At 45.2% G+C, this 13,689-nt stretch overlaps 1 protein-coding gene across 6 annotated transcripts in view; it reads left to right on the top strand.

Moving 5' to 3' along the window:
* Nucleotides 1–8,921: 8,921 nt before the first annotated feature.
* EPB41L5 (erythrocyte membrane protein band 4.1 like 5) overlaps nt 8,922–13,689 on the top strand; it is a 139,695-nt gene continuing 134,927 nt past the window's right edge. For all 6 annotated transcript variants that reach the window (XR_007768389.1, XR_007768390.1, XM_050917026.1 and 3 more), the window contains exons 1-2: nt 8,922–9,057; nt 11,812–11,996. Coding sequence is in view for 4 of the 6 variants with exons in the window: in XM_050917026.1 (XP_050772983.1) it covers nt 11,817–11,996 (180 nt within the window). In the remaining 2 variants the exon portion in view is untranslated. The remainder of the gene's footprint in view (nt 9,058–11,811; nt 11,997–13,689) is intronic.

The raw sequence follows: 13,689 nt of genomic DNA, 5'->3' as shown, positions 1-13,689 counted from the left end.
ACGCATTCCTTTTCTGGAATTTGCCTTCATTGCTTAAATAACAAAATACAAACCTCAATCTAAGCTTCCTCCTGTGCTTGCTTTGTTCCTCAGGTTACCACCTGAAGGACCCTTCTGTCCTAGTCTCTAGCTCCCTGTCTCCAAAGAGACATGCCCAAAAACCTATCCTAATTGGTATTAACAAGACACTGTGTCTCATCAGAGATTGCTTTGCAACTTTATACACTTGTCTAGCAACAGACATGAAGACAGCTCAACAGAAAAACTTTGTTTTGGGTGATGGTTCCTGTGTATATTCCATTGTGGGTGCACATGTGTTCCATGCACCTAAGACCAGAAGATTCTTGCTAGTAGTGTCCGTTGGCCTGTTCCTGCACCCCTCTCTTCATGCTCCAGATCAAAGGCATACTGGGCAGTGTAGACCAACCACCTCTCCATTTCTTTTCTACCACCTATGGTCTGAGATGGAACTTCTTCAGTGTCCACAGCGCTGGCATAGCTTCTTCTGTGTCTAACTGTAATTATTTATAAACAGTTTTTAGATCGTTTTGTATAGTTAAGTGTAGTTTTTAGGAGTCGGGGGGCAGGGGGGAAGCCTTCTTGTATCTCCGTATGAGGTGATTAGTATGTCTAAGATCCCAGGATTCAAGAACTGCATCTCCTGATCTCTGGCCTTCTTGGTCAGCAACAACCACCTCTCCTCACATCCCATTGAAGTGTGGCACTTGCAATCCTTCTCTAGATCAAAATCTCCTGAACCTGCGCCATCAATGGGTACTTCAAGGCTTGTGCGGCCCTGTCCTCAGCAACCTCCTTGTTATGACCAATCCTTAATTCCTTCTCCACTTCCTTATTAACATCCTCCCACTGGCCATATTGGTACCCTTGGGCTGTATACTGCCAACAGTTTTCCACAGTACCTAGTGCTCTCATGGAATGCCATGGACAGCACTCCCAGATCCCCTCTGTTCCCCCACAGCAGTTTCCATTGCAAGAGGAGCAAGAAACAAGGCTTCTTCTCAGATGAATATTTCATCATCCTCTCTGAATGAAGTGATTATGTCCCTTCCTTCTACTGTTAGATTATGTCAAATAATTTCAGAAGTTGATGAAAAGGGCAGCAGACACTCTTCAAAAACTGTTAGAAGAAGTCCAAGAGACTCTGCATAAGTTCTTGATGGTTCTTCATGTACCATCTTCAGCACAGGTGGCCCTTTCTCTAAATGATGTGGTGTTAGAATCTGCCAAGACAATTTGGCAGACTCCTGCCACTGTTCCCACTCCCCCAACAGCCAAGAGAGCAGATAAAAAGTATGTTCTGGCTAAGGACTCAGAATTTTTATTTTCCCATCCAACCCCGAACTCCTTGGTCATGGATTCAGTAAACAAATGCGACAGGCAATACCATTCCAAGGTTACACAGTTTGATAAGGACTTTTGGTCCCTTGATCTCTTTGGACATAAAAGTTACTCACCTGCCACCCTGCAATTCAGAATTGCTGTTCACCAGGCGATTCTTGCAAAAGGACAACTGCATTAACTGTTCAAATGTTAATTTATTTAACATCTCCCTCAAAAGCATAGGGAGCAATTTTGTGCCCTCATTGCAGAGGGACAGCTTCTAGCGAGGACAGATTTACAAGCTTCTTTCAATGTAGTTGACACTCCATCTCCACAGCTGTGGTCATGCATTAAATCTCATGGTTGCAGCACTTTGCTGAAATCCAAAACACCACAGAGAACCTCCCCTTTGGTGGGCTTAAATTATTCAATAAGTCCACAAATGAGTCCCTGCATTCTCTGACGGATTCCAGGGTGACCACTAGGCATAGATAGACCTGCAAACAACAGAAGCTTTAGTCAGTCTCAGCAGGCTCATAAATCCTGATCAGCTCAGTTTCCCAGGTACCAGAGGTGTTGGAGTCACTTAAAAAGAAATTCAGAATGCAGAGAGCAAACTATTGCAACCATTGCCCCTGGATTTGACACAGCAGACATCATCTACAAAGCATTCATGTTGATGCCTAAGTTGAGGGCCTCAAGCACCCCCATGACCTGGATCTGATGCTGCGCCATCCTTCCCCATCCTCCCTCCACCTTTCGGGGATCATCTCTCCCGTTTCTGCAACACATAGGAGCAGATTACCTCTGACAGATGATCTTTGAGGTTATAACATTGGGCTATTCCATGCATTTTCACTCCATACTCCCCCATCCCTTTTCAGGGATCCATCTCACAAACCTCTCCAGAGATAAGTTTGCTCCCTCATCCACATAGGAGATGTGAAATCAGTCCCCAGTGAGTACAGAGGAAAGGGATTTTATTCCAAGTACTTTCTGGTTCCCAAAAAACAAGGGTGAATGGAGGCCAATACTAGATTTCAAAATGCTGAATATCTTTGTCAGGGTGCAGAGGTTCAAGATGGTAACATCGTAGCTATCATTTCATCCCTGGATCCAGAGGACTACTTCACCTTCAAGGCACACGCTTTGATGTCACAGTATACCCGTCACAAGATATTCCTATGCTTTGTTGTAAGTCAGGACCACATACCAGTATCGAATCCTCCCTTTTGGACTCTCTACTGCCCTCAGAGTATTTACTTATTTACTTCTCAAGCATGTGGCAATGTGTACCTTTCTCACACTATACACCCACTTACCACTGCTTTGTGCCCAAAACTGGCTCAGAGAGAGTTTATGCCCCCAACAGAGACACTCTGAACAAGTTGCTGTTATCCCCAGCCATGTACCTGTTTCCCTCAACTTGTGAAAGAATCTAGACAAGGTGTGCTTAGGAGTTCTCTTCAACCCCTCCCTCCCACTGTCACAATAGTTTTGCACGCATCCCTCCTAAGGTGGGGAGCCTATTTACAGTACTACACTTATCCAGGGCAGATGGTCTGCCAGGATTCTGCCCTTCATATCCACATTCTGGAGCGCAGAGCTGTAAGATAAGTTTGCCAGCACTTCCTTCCCATGATAGGTCAGGCCGTCTGTATAATGGATGACAATAGTGCCTGCTACGTACTACATAAATCGACAAGGGGGAATGAGATCCCATTTCCTCAGCTCAAAGACAGTCAGGTGATGTATGGAACTGCTGAGAAGCCCACCACAGCAGATTATCACTGAATCAACAAGAGGTGATGCAATTTTAGACTAGGTTTTGGTAAGTAGTAAGGACATCACAGAATAGATAACTGTAGAAAATTACCTTGGACTGACTGATTAAATTAAGTGGAAGGATATTCAAAGCCAGGTCCTCAACCATGGTTTTGTATTTCAAAAGGGCAGGCTTGGGGAAATTAAGGGAATTGGTTAAAGAAGTCAGCTGTACTGAAGAGCACAAAGACTTAAATGTGGAAGATGCTTGCAATTTCTTTAAATCGACTACACAAAAACTATCTGAAGTTTACATCCCAAGCAAGAGGAAAAACTTGTAGGGAAAGGCTCCAGGTCCAGCTGAGTGAATAATATAGGAAATGGAAAAAGGGATTGATCACAAAGAAAGCTACCTTGTGGAGGTTAGAAAATATAGGAATAAGGAGAGAATTGCTAAAAGTCGAGCTGAATTAGCTCTTGCCAAGGAAATTAAAATAAATAAGAGTTTTTAAAAGAGATAAAGAGAAAATAAAGAAGGATGAGGTTGGGCCACTGTGTAGTGTGGATGGGAAGAAAATTAAAGATAATCTAGGTATGGCCCAAAAACTAAATGAATACTTTGCCTCAGTGTTCACTCAGGATGATCATATGGAACATGTGCATGAAAGCAAAAAGGGGTGATGGAAATAAACGTCTAGACATGGAAATTGCCATATCTGAGGTGCAAGAAAAACTTAAGAGCTTAATGCGCTCTAATCAGGGGAACTGGATAATTTCCCAGAGTCTAATCTAAAGAATTTCTGCTACAAACTGGGGATTTGTCAGTTGGAAGTGACAGAGGAGAGAGACTTCGGTGTGTAGGTTGATCACAAGATGATTATGAGCCACCAATGTGATTTGTCCGAGTAAAAGACAGATGGGATTCTAGGATGTATCAGGTGATGCATTTCCCTTAGAGATATAGAAGTATTGCCACTATATAAGGCATTGGTAAAACCTAATTTGGAATACTATGTTCAATTCAGGTCACCCATGTTTAAAAAAAGATTAATTTAAACTGGAAAAGGTGCAAAGAAGAGCTACTAGGGTGATCGGGGAATGGAGGGCCTTTCTTGGGAGACTGGAAGAACTAGGTTTGTTTAGTAGCAAAAACAAAAAAAAAAGCTGAGAAGGGGTATGATTGCTGTCTATAAATACATCAGGAAGGATGATGAGCTATTTCAGCTGAAGGACAATGTTGGCGCAAGAACAAATGGATATAAACTGGCCATGAACAAATTCAGGTTGGAAATTAGAAGAAGGTTGTATGACTGGGTTGCTTGTGATGGTAGCAGGCAGGCCTCAGCCACCCTTGGGCCCACTTCTGGTTTGTCTTACAGTCCTAAAAGCTTGCGCTTCAGAGTTTCAGCTCGCCACTGGCAGGAGTCAGGAAACGATTTTCCCTCCTGCCAGTGTATTGTGGTTTTGTTTTTGTTTTTAATGTCCTTTCTCAAGCATGGGGGATGGCCACAATGGGTCATTAGATGGGATGGGCCAGGGCTGTGACATGGCACCAAGTATTCTCTCTCTCTCAGGTGCTTGGCTGGCTGGTTCTTGTTTACATGCTCAAGATCTAACTGATCGTCATAATGTGGGGTCAGATTGGCAGTGAACTTGTTTTTTAGGGGTTTTTTTTGCCTTCCTCAGCAGCATGTGGGTATTGGTCACTTGTCAAGGTATATCTGGATATATATTGTTTAATCATTTCCCTACCATTGTAGGGCCCTCCTGTTCTCTGTGGCACATAAAAATCTAGTTTCCTTGGGGGCTGAAATACTTTGGTTCAATTTCAGATGGGTTTAGCAGATGAGTACTGTGTGGTGATGGTGGCCTGTGATCTACAGGAGATCAGACTAGATGATCTGGTGGCCCCTTCTGCTTTGAACTCTGAATCTGAACAGTTTATTTGCCTGGTCTTCAAAACACTATAACTGACGCTCTCCACAGACAAGTCACTCAGGATCATGAGTTGGGATCTCAGCACATCCACAGGCACATAGATATTCCTTACTCGCGATTTTCTGTACATAAACCTTTTGGCCACCGCTGCCATGAGAAATGTGCAAAATTCTGCTTAAGGGATACCTCAGGCACCATTCCCTTGGGGATGCCTTTCTTCCTTTCCTGGATAAAGTGTCTCCTGAATGCCTTCTTTCCAATGCAACTAATCCTCAACAAAATCAGATGGGACAAAACTACGATAATCTTGATTGCGCCAACCTCGCCGAGACAGGTGTGATTTCCATATCTGCGTTGCCTCTCCTTCTGGCAGGCCAGCAATCTCTTGCTGACTCCCAGCCTCCTCTTTCAGGACTCGGGAAACATTTGTCACCTCAGCCTGAACACTCTCCGGCTCAAGGCGTGGTACCTAAATGGCTCTCGGGTTAGAATTCTCCTGTTCTTCTTTGCGTGTATGTCCCTATGAATGCTCCACTGAAGTATGTGCAGTGCCTGTGAACTTTTGGTGAAGACTATAAAGCAGTATCCATCAGTCCATGCCTGCGCAGAGCAGCAATTTGTGCTCCCATATGAGGGCATATAGGGAGGGGATAGCTCAGTGGTTCAAGCACTGGCCTGCTAAACCCAAGGTTGTGAGTTCAATCCTTGGGACCATTTGGAGATTTAGTTGGTGTTGGTCTTGCTTTGAGCAGGGGATTAGACTAGATGATCTCCTGAGGTCCCTTCCAACCCTGATATTCTATGATTCTATGCTGCCACTCAGTTCCTTTTTAGCTACCTGATGCTTCAGATGGAGCATTTGGTGTCTGCCATTCTACAGTTTCCTTCCTGTTCTTGCTTACTGTGAATTTTTTTCTCATTTTATGGAGTGATGTGTTAAAGGGACATTTGTTCATTGGACCTTCCTACCACAAGGTGGGAAACTGAGGCACAGGGCACTGTGTGGTCTGGATTTTGCTTATAGTTACATGCTTTTGAATGTGGTTTTGGTCTTGTCCCAAACTAATGCTTGGTTCCTTTTCCCTTTTATTAAAAGTTCTCTTTTGTTATACACAGACAGAGGCCTGGTCTACACTTGGGTGGGTGATCGATCTAAGTTAAATAACTTCAGTAGCTGAAGTTGACGTACTTAGATCGACTTCCCATGGTGTCTTCCAGTGAGTACAGAGGAAAGGGATTTTATTCTAAGTACTTTCTGGTTCCCAGTTCACAGTATACAATTAGCAGGATTACCCAACATTCATGCGTATGCATAATATGTTGGCTAACAATTAGAATGTTTGTGTCCTTATGTAGAACATAAATGGAGAATATACCTTCTGTCCCCCCATCCTGGGGTCATGTAGTAATTTTTGTTGTCAGAGGGGGTGACGGTGCAATGAAGTTTGAGAACCTCTAAAAACCTCCAATGATGGGGATTCCATAGCCTCCCTTGGAAGCATACGCCAGAACTTAACTATCTCATAGTTAGACATTGTTTCCTAATATCTATCTTAAATCCCCCTTGCTGCAGATTAAGCTGATTACTTGTCATACTTCTTTCCTAAAGCGTAGTGCCCAAAACTGGACACAGTTCTCCAGCCTCACCAGTATCCTCCCATGTCCTACACATGGCATTCCTGTTAATCCATCCCAGAATATTAGCTTTTTTGAAACCGCATCACAGTGTTCTCTCATATTTAATTTGTGGTCCAGATGCTTTTTGCAGTAGTAGTGCCTAGCCAGTTATTCTCATTTTGTATTTGTGCATTGGCTTTTTTCCTACCTAAGTGCAGTATTTTGCACTTGTCTTTGTTGAATTTCATTTTACTGATTTCAGACCAATTCTCCAATTTATTAGGGTCATTTTGAATTATAATCCTGGCCTCCAAAGCACTTACAACCCGTCCTAGTTTCATGTCATCCACCAATGTTATAAGCATACTCTCTACTCCATTATCCAAGTCATTAATGAAAATAGTACCGGACTCAGGAAGACCTTTTTTATCAGTAAATCTCTCCATAGCCAACATATGACTGACACTGCACTTATAAATCAATCAGCTCAGAATTGTTCATACTCTGAACTCCCTGCTTATGGTCAGCAGCCTTTTATTTGGATCTGTGGCCCATTGTACACCATGACCTTTAGTGATATTGGGTTCTTAAGGGAGAACAGAGGCCCCTCTTCCTCTGATGTGAGGAATGTTGCTCTTTTGGGTGCTGATTATCCTCCACAAATGGCATCACTCCTTTAATGAGAGGAAAGTAGAGGGGTCAGGTGGGATGGGAAGGGTATTTTCCCTACACTTTGCTGCATTCCACATAGGTAAGATTAAGATTTTGTCATGGCTATTTTTAGTGAAAGTCAGAGACAGGTTGCAGGCAAATGAAAATTCATGGAAGCCCATGGCATGATGACTGAAGTCTGTGGGGGCGGGGGAAGAGAAGAGAGGAAGGAGTTCAGCACCCACTGCTGAGGCAGCTCAGAGCTCTGCAGTCCTCCCATGATGGCTTGGAGCCCTGGGGTCCCCTTGCCCCCCACAGTGGCTCAGATCTCTAGGTTCCCCACACCCCTGGTTGCCTATGGTGGCTGACAGCTCGAGTGCTCCCCAAAATCTGCTGAAGCAGAAAATGTCACAGAGGTTACTGAAATTCACAGAATCTGTGACTTCCATGACCTCCGTGACATAATCTTATCCTTAAACGTGGGTCACTGTAAGTCTTTCCTAAAATGGTCAGCCAGTGTTTAAAGTCATTTGAACTAGAGGGGGTGCTGTCATGAGAGCAGCAGAGGAGGAGGGAGGACTGCTTACCTAGATAGGGGGAGAAGGGAAGATGTGCCGCGCCCATCCCCCTATCAGTGTTGCTATCTTCTGTGAGACACAAATATGTGAGAATCTCAGCTTAGTTTAAAGAAAATAAAATGGAGTATCTAAACCTCAGGGTAGAGGGGGAAAAGGCTTGAACATGTGACCGGAGTGAATCTTAAAGACTTAAGAAGCAGAAGGTAAGTTAAAACATCCTTTCCTTTTTTCTTTTTTTTTAAATCTCATGGTTATTGGAGCGTAACTCAGTTTTTGAATGGCTGGGGCTGGCAGTGCTGCATACTGTCACTCCTGTAATCACGGTTTAACTCAGCCTAGAGAAGTTTGTTCAGGCTGCTCCTGTGCCTTTGCTAGTCCGAGGGGTGGAAACAGTGGTGAGTTTCACTATCATTGCCACCAGGGCGGGGCTGGAGGGGTGGCGAGAGATGTGGGAGGTGCACTGGGGAGCTTCTGTGACATGTCAGCTGAAAAAGTGTCCTCAGTAGGCTTCAGAGTTAACAGGAGTCTAAAGTCGGGGGAGCACCTTCAGCTCTCAGACTTCGGTTGCAAGCGTGGAGCGTGGCCCAAAGGGGAGGGGTCTTTCACTTAAAGGGGAGTTTCCTCTGCTTCCACAGTCTCCCTCCCCAGCTCTACTGGAACTGCTCCTGCCTCTCTGTGGTGACTCGGGCTGGTGCCACTGTCCTGCTCGGAGGGCACCAGAACCACCGTGTAGGCTCTCTAGCGAGTGGCACTGCCCCTTTAAGGGGAGATGGCGCCGTGCAGGCTCGCTGGCGGGTGGCACTGCCCCTTTAAGGGGAGGTGGCCACGTGCAGGCTCGCTGGCGGGTGGCACTGCCCCTTTAAGGGGAGGTTGCCCCGTGTAGGCGCGCTGGCGGGTGGCACTGCCCCTTTAAGGGGAGGTGGCCGCGTTGAGGCTCGTTGGCGGGCGGCACTGCCCCTTTAAGAGGAAAAGGCCCCGTGCAGGCTCGCTGGCGGGCGGCACTGCCCCTTTAAGGGGAGGCGGGGCAGGGCAGGGCCCTCCCGTTGCCGAGCGGCCATTTTTGGCCCGCCGGCCGGTTCTGGGCCCGCCCCTGAAACCACCCCAGTCTCCGCCCTCCGATCCTGAGCCGCTGGCGCCGGGGCCGCCTCCGCTCCGGAGCGGGGAGCAGGTGAGCGGGGGGGGAGCTGCCGGGGGTCCCCACCGGCCCGGCAGGCTGAGGGGGGGGCGCCTGTCAGGGCAGCCCCCGCCTGGTGTAGTGTTGGGGCGAGCCCCTCCCCCGCTGGACGGGGGCTCCAGCCTCGTGGGCACCCCCACCGCGCGCTGCGCGAAGGACCCCCCCAGAGGGGCCGAGACAGATGTTCCCCCCCCACCCCCGGCCCGGCCCGGCCCGGGAACAAGGGAAGCGGGTCTGCCCCGGTCTCGGCTGGCTGGGTCCGGGCCGCTCAGCCTGGCCCCACCCGCCTGACTGCACTGGAGGCGCGGGGAGAGGCTCGGCACAAAAGGGGGCTCCGAGCCGCTCAGCCCCACAGAAGATCCTGGTCACCCTGGTCTGTGCGCTCGAGACCTCTTGGCCCCCCCCCCGGGGCTCGCTTCACTGTGTAGCCGAGGGAGGGAGGGAACAAGCCCATCTCCACCGAGCTGTGACACAGCCAAACCCACATCCCCTGTGCCAGTGAGTCTCGGAGCTCCTGGCCCGTGCTGCAGGGCTGGAAATAGCAGTGCAGATGTTTGGGTTCAGGCGGGTGCCCCGGACCCAGCTCAAGGCCCGATGTCTACATGGCAGTTTCTAGCCCCACAGCCTAAGCAGGGGGCAGGCTCAGAGCCCGCTGCCCTGGGTTTTTGTGTGTGTGTGTTGAAACTCTTGGGTGGACCTAGAAATGTCTGTGACTCTGCTGTATAAGGGGCATAAGTGCATCAAGTTTCTCCTCTGAAAATCCAGGTAGGCCACATGCTTTTTTGTAGTTTTATTGCATGTGTTAGTCGTGCTTATTCATTCTCTCGTTTTAAGCAGTTCAGGTGCTATTTAAAGGTGCTTGAATGGTATTTTCATGGATGCCAGATAGGGTAAGAAGCTATATGTATTTGTTTTCTAAGCAGCAGAGCAATTTTTTGTAGGCAGCTACCTTACACAGGAATCTGTTAAAGCTAACAATTACTGGAATAGTCCAGATGGTGAGACAAAATAGTTTTGTGCACTGTTTTTTTGTTTTGTGTGTATCTTCCTCATCAGTTGCTCCTTTCTGGGCGGATTTGCCAAGCATGAGTATTGTGGAGGAGGGCAAGGGGAAGCCTGAGCTGCTCAGCAGCTCCTTGCAAGCAACCTGTTGGATGTGTCTGTGAACAGCATGTGGCTTCCCACAGTGCTATTTAAATACTAAACTGCAGTGGGTATCTGTAAATTCTGCTACTGTTTTTTGGGGGTGGGGGAGACAAAGAGGAGACAGGAGACAGAAATGAATTGATGTTCAGCTTGCCATTTTCTGTATGGCTTCTTAGTTAGGTTTTCTGACTCTGTCTCTTTAAACCATATATTTTTCATTTTAATTAAATGATACATAGGCCTCATCCTTCTAGTCTACTGGTTTCAGTAAAACAGACGTTATGGATGGTAGCAGATGTTCCTAGATTATATTATGAATGAGAGTGGATATTATTGTGGGTTTATGACGGAAGTCATATTTGTAATTTTTTGTTTTTAAGTCTCTTGCTATTGGTCTTAGTTAACCATACAGGAATTTCTGATTGGCACTGTGAGAGCGTGTGGCAGGCAAGTCAAGACAGAAGACGGAAGATACATGTGGTGTTTTTTTCCTTTTGTGTTGTGATTAAGGTTGAAACTTACAGGGAACCGGCTTGTTTTGACTCAAGTGTGATTCATGCAAGGCACAAATTTCCTGGTGCTTGTCATAGCACAGTTTAAACCACTCGCTTGGTGTGACCAACCTTCCCAATAGCAGAGTTCTGGGCCTTCTGTGCATTACAAATACTATGGAACCTGGCTGCAGAGGAGGCATCACATGAACTGGTTACAAACATGTTTTCACTTTGTAATGTAGACTGGCTATTATCTGTGTTTAATAACCAGCTTACACCTTTCGTGTGTTTAAGGTCCAGATCATACTACAAACTGGATCAGCTTTTAGGTTCCCTGGTTCCAAACTATTGAATCCCTGCATAGAGCATAATTGAAGTTAGCAGGCCTGTGCTAAGGTACAGGCATCCATCTATGCAGATCAGCCTACAGGATGGAGGCCCAAGCGTGGAACTAACTTAGGGGACTGTTGTGACCAGAGTCCCTGATGGGATTGTATTCCTAGTTTAGATAGGAACTTGCAGCCTGGGTAGGTTTGCCAGCTCAAAAGACACAGGCACTCATCGACCTACATCAGCTTTTCTGTGACTGAAAGGGAGTAAATGTGTAAAAATCGTTTGATTTGTTTATAAATTGGATTTTGTGCAAAATCCAAAGAGTATTGTGAAGAACTGTTTGTAACTTGTTCCATATGAAAAGGGGAGCATATCAATCAGGAAAGTAGCCTGGGAGAAAGTGTAACTAACTAATTTAGGGACATGGAGGAGTTTGACTGCCATGGGTATAAGCTCACTGTTAACTGTGTGAGATCTGAGTAAGGAGTCATTGAATCTTCCTAAAATACGTTACTTTAAGCACCTGAGTTGTCTTAGTATGGTGCTGGGAACCAATCCCTGAATCCCATTCAGTGTTTCACTAAGGCTTATAGTTGGGATTTTTTAAGGAGCTGAAAGGAGTTAAGCACTCAGGTCCCTAAACAATTCATGAATTTGAGTCTCTAATTCCCTTAGGCCCTCTGGAAAATCGCAGGCTTCGTTAACTGCTGTCTTAGGTTCTTTCACTTTCTTGAAACGTTAACATCTGTCCTTTCTTTGTCTTGGGGCTCCATAGCAAAGATGTTACGTTTCTTTCGACGAACTCTGGGGCGTCGGTCTATACGCAAGCATGTGGAGAAGGAGCGGTTGAGAGAGGCCCAAAGAGCTGCAACCCACATCCCTGCAGCTGGAGATGCAAAATCCATCATCACTTGTCGAGTATCGTTGCTGGATGGAACTGATGTCAGTGTGGACTTACCGGTATGAGAGAGACAGCTGCTTTTTAAACACTATTGACTTGCATCAGTCAGATTGAGTTCTTTATTTTCTGTGAGCTGGATAAAGATATGCCTGTTTGTCATAGCAACCAACCCAGATCTATTAGCCTCTGATTATAAATAGGTGCTGAAAGGATAATGTAGTGGTTAGCCAGTGCTGTCCGTTAACATGTTCATAGAGGTATCATTGTGCTGTAAATATTGAATGTTTTTCACTGTGCTAGTGTGTAGTGGCATACTGAGGTAAGTCTAGCTTAGATGGAAAGATGCTTAGCAGCATTTGGGGTGATTATTATTTCCTTTTCAGTCCTGTGCATGTACATTGAGGGAGAAGTTAAACCCCTTGGTGTAACTCAGCTAATGGGAGTGATGTTCAGGGAAGTGAGGATGGTTTCTGAAATTCTGCGATCTTTTCATTCAGCAGCTTTCTACTTGATATATATGTAGACAGATCACTGTTGGCATGTACCAGACTATTGAAAGTTCACATCCTTAAAAATCCAAATGCTGACTTCTCTGATAAGCTTGCATAAAGAACCTTAAATAATATATTTGATTGTGTGTGATGTGTTTTTAAAAATAAAGGGCAGCCTAAAGAGCTGAAGATCATTTGTGAGTGCTTTTTTGCCAACAGGACTGACAGTGGTGACTGCTGCCACTCACCTCTCTTTAGTTTATAGCTATGTCAGTGTTGGCTTGTTTGAGTTTGACCAGCCCAGTATTGAGAAGCTGTGGCTCACTGCGGCTCTCTTAACATATGGCTAGATCATGAGAGCTGTTGACTTCTGGGGGAGTTGTTCTGAGGCTAAAAAGTGGATGCTGAGAATGGTTGCTCCATATGTCCTGTCTTAAAGCACTTGGATTTTTTCTCATAATTAACTGTTCAAGAATGTGTTAAAATTAGGGCTGTTGATTAATCAAAGTTAACTCACATGGTTAACTCAAAAAACTAATCACAATTTAAAAATTAATCACAATCATGATTTTAATAGCACTGTTAATAAAATACCAGTTGAAATGTATTAAATATTTTTGGATGTTTTTCAACATTTTCAGATATATTGATTTCAGTTACAACACAATACAAAGTATACAGTGCTCACTTTATATTATTTTGATTACAAATATTTGCACTGTAAAAATGATGAACAAAAGAAATAGTATTTTTCAGTTCACCTCATACAAGTACCATAATGCAATCTCTCTATCTTGAAAGTGCAACTTACAAATGTGGATTTTTTTTTTTATTTTTTTTTGTTACGTAACTGCACTCAAAACCAAAACAATGTAGAACTTTAGAGCCTAGAAGTCCACTCAGTCCTACTTCTTGTTCAGCCAGTCGCTAAGAGAAACAAGTTTGTTTACATTTATGGGAAATAATGCTGCCAGCTTCTTCTTATTTACAATGTCACCTGAAAGTGAGAACAGGCATTCGCATGGCACTTTTGTAGTTGGCATTGCAAGCTATTTACATGCCAGATATGCTAAACATTCGTATGCCCCTTCATGCTTTGGCCACCATTCCAGAGGACGTGCTTCCATGCTGATGACACTTGTTAAAAAAACAATGCATTAATTATATTTGAGACTCAACTCCTTGGGGGACAATTGTATGTCTCCTGCTCTGTTTTACCCGCATTCTGCCATATATTTCATGTTGTTGCAGTCTTGGATGA

Source organism: Gopherus flavomarginatus, chromosome 10 (genome assembly GCF_025201925.1).
Source record: "Gopherus flavomarginatus isolate rGopFla2 chromosome 10, rGopFla2.mat.asm, whole genome shotgun sequence".
Classification (NCBI taxonomy): Eukaryota; Metazoa; Chordata; order Testudines; family Testudinidae; genus Gopherus; species Gopherus flavomarginatus.
The sequence above is the reverse complement of the archived record's forward strand: the minus strand, read 5'-3'. Positions and strand labels throughout refer to the sequence as shown.